The sequence below is a fragment of the Lipophrys pholis genome, assembly GCF_963383615.2.
Source record: "Lipophrys pholis genome assembly, chromosome: 14".
Taxonomy (NCBI): domain Eukaryota; kingdom Metazoa; phylum Chordata; class Actinopteri; order Blenniiformes; family Blenniidae; genus Lipophrys; species Lipophrys pholis.
In genome coordinates, this window is record NC_137633.1 from 24,309,928 (window position 1) to 24,320,508 (window position 10,581).

The window sequence follows — 10,581 nt, forward strand, 5'->3', positions numbered from 1 at the left end:
GGATCTGAAGTTCACAGGTTCGAATCCCACAGTGGACAAGTCACCGCTGGGTTCTGGAGCTTGGGCTTCATGTTCTTCAGGGAGACTTTTTCTAAAACAAAAGATGTTGATTGTGAAACGTGGACCTAGTACCTCGAAGACAGGTGTCCAGGCCCACACCGTGTAAACCTTCAGCGTGACGTGTGTGGACACAAAACCTTGATCATATACCGGACACGCTCATCCATGTGTTGTATGATTTATAAAAAAACCAGAACCAGACATTGAGTCCAGCTGGATGCCTTCAGATTGTCCCGGGATGGAGAGCCGTGACCTTCAGCAGGGTTTTCAATCTGCTCTCTTGTTTCCAGATCCTCGGCAGCGTGGCTCGGCTCGGGATGGGCCTCACACCCCCGAGGCCCAGTGGCTCCACAGAAACACGCTCACCATGGAGCTGCTCTGGATCCAGCAGGCCATCGACAGCAGGAAGAAGGTGGGACAGACAGAGACGGTCCTCTGCTTCTGCTGCAGCACCTTTATCTGTTGATGTCGAGTTGAGTAGCTCTAAGAACACAGTTTCTTTTCTAACAGAAGATCTCTTGGTCCTCTCCTCTCTTTCTCCTGCTCTGCAGTATCTGTCTCTGAAGGACAGACTGAGTGTCGCCTGACAGGATGAACGGCGGTCATGGGGTACACTATGGTGGGGTTTGGACAGTATGTCCATAGTGGATACAACTTGTAATTTTGTGTTTTATTTATATGAAATTGAATAAATGCAGTATTTCTTTTTTTTTTGGTGTGTTTGCAGTGAGTTTATGAACAAAGTTCTTTTTTAGTGTAGAAGTGTTTAACTGACACGGCACCATGTTACCTCGTTACTTTCTTCAGTAGAGAATCACAAGTGCATGGTCATGTTTGTGCTTTGGACTTCCAGATAACCAAGCTTAACTTTAACCCAAATGCTTTGAATTTTCTTTTTATTTAAATCCCATATTGTCCACAATCTCCTGTCACATGTCAGAGGTTTGTTGTGTCCCACTGACCAACAGTGGTCCATATCATGTCTTTACATGTCTTCAGGGAAGCCAGAGTGAACGTTTTTAGTACATGTTGGACGTCCTGCACATTGCACGGGTGTCCTGTCTGGACATAATATGAACGTCCAAACCAGACCTCTGGATCACGTGACGCAATACTAAAAAAAAATTGTGACCCAGCCCGGACTTGAATTCGCGACTCAGAAGCTGGAGGATATATCACCAGACGCTTGGAACTTTATTTTGGGTGATTTTAATCACGTCTGCCTGAAAAAAGACCCTGACAAACTTTTATCAATGTGTCTCCTGTCCAACGAGACGTGGCAAGATGCTGAACTTGTGTTATGGATCCGTCAAGGACAATGTGGACAAAATCTTGATGACACTTTTGTTGTGCTTTTATTGAATCCGTCTGATGTCTCTCGCCGGCAGCTTGGTTTGGAAACCTTCACTTAAAAGAGAGGAACTCAGTTAATAAAAAAAGGCTCGTCGGCTGATTGGACAGTCACAGCTGAGCTCACAGTCACTGGACAACAGGCAGCTACAGCGACTGACCGGCTCCATTTCTGAAGACGATCCTGTCCTCTGGCCAGAGAGTTCCAGCTCCGGCCATCGAAGCCCCAAAATTTAAAGACGAGCCGCAACAGGAACAGGTTTTTTTTTTTCCTGCTGCCGTTTCGCTTCCAAATCAGTCTTAAATGCACTTTCCTGGTGGGTCTTTGTTACGTAATGAAGTTCGACCTGATTTTTAACAATTTATTGTCCCTTCTTTATCAACAAGTGTTAAAAGTGGCATTTTAGTGGTTCCTTTTATTTATTTAGTTAGTTATTTCACTTGTTAACCCTCTCGGTGAGCCTGTGAGTGCCCGTCTATGTCTGCGTCCCGGCTGTTTTTTTTTTTACTGTTCTGCATTTTTAATGTATCTGTATGTACGGCCAGATGCCCTCTCCTGCTGCTCAAAAATCTACCTGCGGGTACCAAGTCACCTTTGACCTTTGACCTTTGTAAAGTTCCTTTTCCTCGTCTTTTAGTGTCAAATGCAGGCGATCAGCAGGCTTATTGAGATGCACAAACACTCCTGATGCACTTTGCATTTACCATTTATGAAAGTGGGCGTGTTGAGGGCGGGATATGAACTGCGCAGCCTTCCAGGTGGACTGTGATCTTTTGCGCACGGTTTTACCAATCAAAATGTTTTGGAGCGCACGCCATTTTTAGTAGGATTATTACGCAATGTTTTATAGACGAGGCTCCAGGTGATGCACCGAAACTGTCACCGCAGTAACGCCCAGTGCGTTTGCAGTGACGCCCAAGGGTTATGACTGTATCCCTCCACTAGAGGGCCTCGTACCACAGGTATTTGGAGGTTCCGGTGACAGGGAGCGTGTCGGATGCTGTCACTTCTGTCTCCACGATGAGGAGCAGATGGGCTGCCCTCACCGGCTCAGCCTGGGTTTGGGGAATAATATCACGGGGTTACAAACATCAGTTTGCCACGGTTCCCCCTCGTGAATTCTCAAGGGTGAGGAGAGTCAGCTCATGTTCTTCAGGAAGAGCTCCACTCACTGTTGACAAAGAGATCAACATGCGTCGTGCCTCCTGAACAATGTCAGAGCGGATTTATTCCAGGTATTTCCTGGTCCGCAAACGAGGAGGGACCGGGATTCGCTCAACGCTGGATCTCCGGGCTTTGAACAAATACCTCAGAACATACAACTTCAGGATGCTCACTCAGGCATCCCTGCTGCGTACAGTATGTTGTCAGCTCTGCAAATATTCCGTAGTGTTCATTGTGTGGATCAGAGTTAAACTCAGGTCAGCTCACTGAACTGGCGGGACAGAAATCTTTTGTATGCCAAGTGTGGTGCACAGGTTGGACACCTCTGATGTAAATATTCAGTGCCGCACTTTCCATACTTGTACATAAGAAACCACTTTTCTATTTGTATAAATGTGGGCACAAAGAACAAAACTGATGCAGAGCACGTGTTGCCAACAATTTATTAAAAAAACACATCAACATGAGAAAAAAATCCCAAAGGTGCCATTAAACAGTACGGGAACCATTGAAAGACAGACATTACTGTCAAAGTGACCTTGGTTTAGAGTTCTGTTCTTTTTATACAAATACCACTTAAAATATTAAGCATCAATACAGGAGGATAGAACAAAGAAAAACACATCTGACCCAAAGATGTGCTTTAACAAAGATGTGCCCGTTAGACCAGAAGCTGATATGTTCCCATGGTATGTCTACGTCATGTTCCGCTTCAAGTTGTGTCATGTCTACGTCATGTTATCTCATGATCAGCTTTATGTTGTGTCATGTCTACGTCATATTTTGTATCATGTCCCCCATCGCGTTCTGCTTCATGTTCTGTGTCACATCTATCATGTTCTGCATCCTGTTTACTTCATGTTTTGTCACGTCCATCTCATGTTCTGTCTCATGTTCGCTTCATGTTTTGTCATGTCTACGTCATGTCTTCGCCATGTTGTCTCATGATCAGCTTCAGGTAGTGTCATGTCTACATCATGTCTCGTGTTCACTTCATGTCTTTGTCATGTTTTGCCTCATGTTCACTTCATGTCGTTGTCATGTTCTGTCTCATGTTCACTTCATGTCGCGTCATGTCTTTGTCATGGTCTGTCTCATGCTCACTTCATGTCGTGTCATGTCTTTGTCATGTTCTGCCTCATGTTCACTTCATGTCGTTGTCATGTTCTGTCTCATGTTCACTTCATGTCATGTCATGTCTTTGTCATGGTCTGTCTCATCCTCACTTCATGTCATTGTCATGTTCTGTCTCATGTTCACTTCATGTCATGTCATGTCATGTCTTTGTCATGTTCTGTCTCATGTTCACTTCATGTCGTCATGTTCTGTCTCATGTTCACTTCATGTCGTGTCATGTCTTTGTCATGTTCTGTCTCATGTTCACTTCATGTCGTGTCATGTTCTGTCTCATGTTCAAATCATGTCGTGTCATGTCTTTGTCATGTTCTGTCTCATGTTCACTTCATGTCGTGTCATGTTCTGTCTCATGTTCAAATCATGTCGTGTCATGTCTTTGTCATGTTCTGTCTCATGTTCACTTCATGTCATTGTCATGTTCTGTCTCATGTTCACTTCATGTCGTTGTCATGTTCTGTCTCATGTTCACTTCATGTCGTGTCATGTCTTTGTCATGTTCTGTCTCATGTTCACTTCATGTCATTGTCATGTTCTGTCTCATGTTCACTTCATGTCGTTGTCATGTTCTGTCTCATGTTCACTTCATGTCGTGTCATGTCTTTGTCATGTTCTGTCTCATGTTCACTTCATGTCATTGTCATGTTCTGTCTCATGTTCACTTCATGTCGTTGTCATGTTCTGTCTCATGTTCACTTCATGTCGTGTCATGTCTTTGTCATGTTCTGTCTCATTTTCACTTCATGTCGTGTCATGTCTGCTCCTCCGAGACTCGGCGTTCCGTGGAGCTGATGACACACAGAGTGATGCCGACCATGGTGAGGAACATTCCCACGACAGCCTCTGCAGACAGTGAAGCTTGTAAGTGAAAACATCTTCACAACTATGTTTTTTCAGCAAGGAGAAGATGTCTGAAGGGAGTGAAGCTCTCGCTTCAGCACAACACAGTGTAGGAATTACTGACTAAAACAACGGTTGTGGGAGACGTCCTGATCAAACTCACGTTTCCCACCAAACTCTTCACCCAGGAATCGGCCGGTGAGCAAAGTCCAGATGAAGGTCAGGGAGTTCACCACGGGAACCGCCAGAGATAAGTCTGAATCACAGAGCGTTTTCTCAGTTTGAGCTTCGGGAACATAAAGAGTTTGAATATTGCTGGTGTACCATTCATCGTGTTTTACAGCACAAAAGCAGCAGTTCAAACACGATCTCTTTTCTGTGAGAACATGCCGTCTAAAGCGAGTAGGTATCGACCAGAATCATTCTGAAGACAACACTTCTAAAGAGGTTTGACGCTGCTACCGTTCAAGGAGCTTCAAGTTAGTTTCTGTGATGAGATCTTGTGGAAAAAGTTTGACTCTTAAAGGAAGAAATAGGTGTTATGAGTTATCAACGCACTAGCTTGCGTACCAATATAATCCACTTGTATCACTTCTGCTCAGAACTGTTAATGACACGACCATATATGGGAGGATGCAACTACAAGCACACCAGTCTGTAACATATGTCGACCTGACATCCTGCTTGTCTGAAGAAAGTACGATTGTGATATCTAAAACTTCTTGGGGCAGAACACAAGGTGAAGGCAGTTTCGGTAAAGACAACATGTGACACCCACACCATATGTGCAGGGAGGGGTGAAAGAAATGCTTATAGACCAACGTTTTAGTTCACTCGGGGCTCTTGACCAAAGAAGCCTGGTCCTCCCGGTCGGACTGGTGCTTGAGCCCGAGATCTCGCTTTTATTCCATGTATTCTGCTTAAGGTAATTATAGATAAAACTGTGTGATTAATTCCACTCTTGTTTCCTCATCAATAAAAGAATACATGACTGTTTTTTCTTCACTCTCCTGAAAGATCACAGGCTGATATCCTGTGTGATTACACATCAACTATGGTGTGAACCCTCTGTACTTTACTCAATAAAACATCAGAAGAACTCTGCTGTCATGTCTGAACATCTGAATCTTCATCTGTGGTGAGGTTTATTATGTTGTTGTTTTTTGACTCACCTGTGCTGGAAAGTGTGTAATAGAAAACCAAAGAGCCGCTCTGGTTGAGAAGAAACGGGACCATGTACTGCACCGCGGGGCCAAAGAAGGAAAAAAAGTCAGATTTCATGATTGTTTTGGTCTGAGTAAAAGCACCTGTATGTAAACGGATGTTTTTACACAGTATGAGCGTATACCTGGACATTCAGCAACAGGAACTTGACCTCAGCCAGTAACTGAGACACTCTGTTTGGTCTTGTCACACGTTCTAAACCCTCGGATCCCGTCCTCAGGAAAGGATTGGTGCAACCCCACAGCAGGGACACCAGGAGCAGGCAGAGCACTTCCCCTGCAAGACAGACAGACAGAGAGACACAGACGCACTAGTTTTTATGTGTAATTGTACTTTAAGTGCTAATTTTAATCACATTAGTTGGTGGTTTGCTATTTTTTGTTCACGCAACTCAACCTCGTCAAACTTGACTTGAGTGATCCTGCATAAAGTGAGCAACACAAAGAGTGAACTACAAACATGAGCAGAATAATTCCCAGCAGATGCAGTTGGGCAGGAATTCACGCAGTATTTAAAGGTTTCCACGTCCCACAGTTGACGGGGGGAAAATGACAAGAGACTGGATATTATATAACGGCTCAGAAAAGTCCTCATTTTGTACACCGTAATGCTCCGGTCCTGTGACGTAAAGGAAAACGACATTGGGAAGAAAAAAGACATTTGAAGTTACATCTAAACGTCCCACCGGCTGCAGCCTTTCACACAACGGTAACGGTAACGGTAACGGTCACAACACATAAGAAGAGTTGATTTGTAGTCCCGCCCCCTGGCGGCCACAGAAACTCCTGAACGTTCCCGAGGCATCGTCTACACAACGTCAAATGTCCTCCATATTTTTGCTTGAGTTGCAGCGACGCCATCTTTGATGTCTCAGAAACCCACGCGTGCAGTCTTTCCAAAGACGATGTCAGTTGGCGAAGCAATAAACACAGTTTGGTGGCTACAAATCCCAGTTTGTCTGGAAACACATCGATTTCGGTGGGATCAATTTGGCAAACTGCGAGTTGGCAATTTGTGGTAATGACCTTGTTTTCGTGTGGTTGGTTTATTGTCTTTGCTAGATGTGATACCTTTTATGGGAAGTATAGTTTAAAAAGGGATTCTAGTAGAGTAACTTTAAAAACAAATAAACAAAACTTAAGAATTCTAAAATGCAGAGGGTTAGGGTTAGGGAGCCAGGACAGGAGATACGCCGTCCCTCTTAGGAGATCCTGTTCGTAGTGGAGCTGCAGCGTTCTGAACCAACTGGAGACGTGAGAAGGACGACTGGCTGACTCCAACATATGGTGCTTTGCGGTAATCGAGCCGAGATGTAATAAAAGCATGAATTACTGTCTCAAAGTGCTGACATGCAGGAACAAGCTTCAGTTCTGAGCTGGAAGGAGCTGGACTTAACCACTGCTCAGGGTCCTTCACATATGGAGTCAAGGGGCACAAGTTCAAGGTCTTCCAGGCAGTAACGTCATTGGAACATATCAACGGAGGCGTCAGTGAGAAGGAAGCGTTCTTTTTAAGCAGGGACACTAAATTTGAGTGACAACTCGTCCACAAAACTGCAAACTGCTGTTTATGAAGGCGAGGACGAGTTGCCCTAAGCTGTCAATAAAGCCCCGTTTCCACCGCACAAGAAGTGCAGGGATGGAACAGAGCGGTATGGAGCAGTAAGGCAAAGCGTAACCAGAGTCGAATCTGGTGCATTTCCTGTTTAGAGCTCCGCAGATATGTGACGTTGCAACAGTCGTCTTCACCGGGGCGGTTGATCTGGGGCTTCATTTATAAAGGTTGCTTACGCATAAAACGTGTCCTGAAAGATGCGTACACCACTTCCCACGCAAAGTTTGTGATGTAAAAAAATAAACTTTGTGGGAGAATGTGAACCTTGCAACCTTTTGGAGACGGGGGAACCTGGCAGCGCTGATTGTGAGGTGGAGAACTGAAGCCAGATTCATCTCATACATTTAATATCTTCATATATCAGACTTACAGATCCACGTAATCATAAACAGCCAAGCTGCAGTGGTATAGATGTTTCTTTACTGGGACATTACTACTGAATCAGCAGCTCCATGTTCATATGTCAAACTTTCATCTTCAAATGATCCAGAGCGGTGGAGAGAACTGATTGATCCAGAGCGGTGGATAGAACTGATTGATCCAGAGCGGTGGATAGAACTGATTGATCCAGAGCAGTGGATAGAACTGATTGATCCAGAGCGGTGGATAGAACTGATTGATTATCAATTGTGACAAAGTGTGTAACAATCAGTCTAATTTAGAGTAAACACATGAATAGTGTGGTGACAGCCGTGTGTAAAGCTGCACTGTGGATGAACCGGTGTTGTGCAAAAACTGATTCCCGTCCACGAGAGCTCAAACTGACTGGCTGTCGATGGGACGTCTGTTCTGTTCCAGCTACTTTTATTAGGATTTACAGCTATAAACACCCAGACCTACACCTATAACGTACAAATATACTAAACTGTATGTACACAGTAACAACTAAAGTGAGTCTCTGGGAAAGTGTCATGCAAAAAACTGCAATTGAGATGATTTACCAATGGGTTACATGTAAAATAAAGAAATTATAGAGTTTATATTGCTTATTTTATTATCATACATACACTATACTAATACAGTTTAGTTAATTTTAACGTTATGGCTGTAAATCCTGATAAAAGGCCGCTCGCGGTACGGTCTTGCGCTCGGGACGCACGTGACGCCATAAAGGTGGACCAGCGACACCCTCTGGAGCGGTTATTTCCGGAAAATCCCAAATTCTTGCGGCGAAAACCCGAACCGTACCGGACCATACCACTCCATACCTGCCCTTTTTGTGCGGTGGAAACAGGGCTTATTACTACACCGGGAACCGATGTATTGTGGTTCACATATATTTATGTAAAATTCAAACTACAGAAATAAAGTTGTAAATCCAGGTAACAGTCGTATTAAAAACACGTAACGTAGCGCTGCTCACCTCCGGTCACCATCCTGATGTAAAGCGCCGAAAACAAGCTGCGTTCAAGACCCTAAACCGAGAATGAAGCCCGTTTTAACATTACAGTTCAATAGTACCTCACATTGTTGACCTTCACTAAATCTATTGGAGACAGTTACAACTGGGAAATATTCAGCATATCGAGGAATTTTAAGATCGCGTGATTTAACCTGATTGATTTAGTTTGTAACCCGTTGTTGTTTTCTTGAATGCAGCTTGTTTTGATGGTCCCGGGTTCACCAGCAGAGGGCACTGTGCCAAAGACAAAAAGAACTGGAGAGGTTTATAATAATATAATATTGATATTAATATGAATATTGATAGAACTGTCCTTTTCCGTTTTCAAACAAAACAGTCAATTTATTTAAACGCATTGCACAAACTCAATCCCACAAATATTTCCCCAAAACACAATTTTTGATTTTCAGATTTTCAGTGATTTTACTTGGAATTTCCCATCGACACCAGAACAACTTATATTTATTTTAAGATCTTAAACAGCATGTATCTAACCAGTGGTTTGTATGATATATTTCTCAGAAATCAACTGTTGTCTTTTTTGTAATACTTGAATTAAATCTGAATTGTTTATGTTTACACACTTTGTCCGTTTTCCAGTTCTTAGAGCGCCAGTGTGTACTCGCCTACGTCATGAGTACTGAGACTTGCAGGGCGTCTTCGGAAATGCGGAAATGCAAATATGCGATAACGCATCGACGTTAATGGAGAATTGGAACACGAGCGTACTTGATGACGCGGTGGCTGTCATGGCTGGATGATGGACCTTGAAACTGAGGAAGAGGAGGAAGAGGAGGAATAAGAGGAGGAGGAGGAGGGGGGCCTTGTTTCCTCTCTGGTTCAGTAGGAAGGTGATTTGTACATGATATTCTATATGATGATCTAAAGTTTAGAACATTATTGTAAAATAGTACCTTTTCTGTGACATACAGGCTGTGTATAGTACATTGTATTGTACTGTGTATAGTACCGTGTACAGTACTGTGTATAGTACAGTGTATAGTACTCCAAGCCTCTTATACAGCCTTTATTTTACTATTCATCTCCTTGGAGTTCAGTAACAATAAAAGCAGCAGATCAGAAATGTCCTACTAATACAAAAAATTATTTTACTGTTTTACTGAAGATCCCTGATATATCCCTGTATATTAAATAAATTAACCAGCTTTTCACATACCTGCTGCTTGTTGTCATCCTTCTGGTCATGTCATTAATATGTACTGTATTATATTTGTCTAATATACATCCTACAGTTAAGCACTCCAATCATTACCTCTAATAATTTATATCTAGAATAAATACATAAATGGCTTATACTGTGTGAGAGTAAATATATAAATACACACATCGCTTCTACTGTCGAGCAAAGAAAGATATCAAGCAGAAGATAAAGGAAACTTAATTTAATTAACTTCAGAAGAACCTACAACAGTAAAAACACAAAGAAGTTAGAAACATTATGTACACAGAAAAATGACATTGTTTTTAAAAATTCTAAAGTTCTTTCTTTTATTTCCCAGGAACCCCTGCAGTGATAAACAGGTAATGATGTTCCTATCCTGGACACTTTCTCTTCCGGAGGTTTCCAGGATCGTTATGTTGACACTGATGCTCCTGCTGGTCATCAGGAATTCTGCTCTGCTGCTAGGGCTGTTGATGGTGTCACGTTCTAATTCTTCCTCCTGCAGAGCCCAACAAATCTGAAAACGTTTCCCTTCTATCAAAGTGTAGTTATTTGTGATGCCAAAGGAGGTTTATTGATAGTTGAATTGTTTTCATTTTGTCGTTCTAA

General features: G+C 42.9%; 2 protein-coding genes across 5 annotated transcripts in view; one reads left to right on the forward strand and one right to left on the reverse strand.

The window, feature by feature from the left end:
• iqcc (IQ motif containing C) overlaps positions 1-2,006 on the forward strand; it is a 5,702-nt gene extending 3,696 nt beyond the window's left edge. The window contains exons 4-5 of the mRNA XM_080479423.1: positions 351-472; positions 612-2,006. Of these exons, the coding sequence (XP_080335549.1) occupies positions 351-472; positions 612-647 (158 nt within the window). The 3' untranslated portion in view covers positions 648-2,006. The remainder of the gene's footprint in view (positions 1-350; positions 473-611) is intronic.
• A 988-nt stretch (positions 2,007-2,994) lies between these two features.
• Positions 2,995-8,790, reverse strand: tmem234 (transmembrane protein 234). Of its 4 annotated transcripts, none has more exons than XR_013935949.1 (6): positions 8,751-8,779; positions 5,898-6,049; positions 5,722-5,788; positions 4,713-4,835; positions 4,037-4,552; positions 2,996-3,958 (listed from the first exon to the last, which is right to left on the reverse strand). XR_013935949.1 is itself a non-coding variant. In XM_080479394.1 (5 exons), the coding sequence occupies exons 1-5, from the start codon at positions 8,761-8,763 to the stop codon at positions 4,461-4,463; spliced, it is 417 nt and encodes a 138-aa protein (XP_080335520.1). In that variant the 5' UTR covers positions 8,764-8,790; the 3' UTR covers positions 2,995-4,460. The 4 variants fall into 4 exon arrangements, 2 of the variants coding, with proteins under 2 accessions (XP_080335520.1, XP_080335519.1); XR_013935950.1 differs by having other exon boundaries at positions 3,002-3,958; positions 4,713-4,805; positions 8,751-8,774; XM_080479394.1 differs by having other exon boundaries at positions 2,995-4,552; positions 4,713-4,805; positions 8,751-8,790.
• Positions 8,791-10,581: the final 1,791 nt, after the last annotated feature.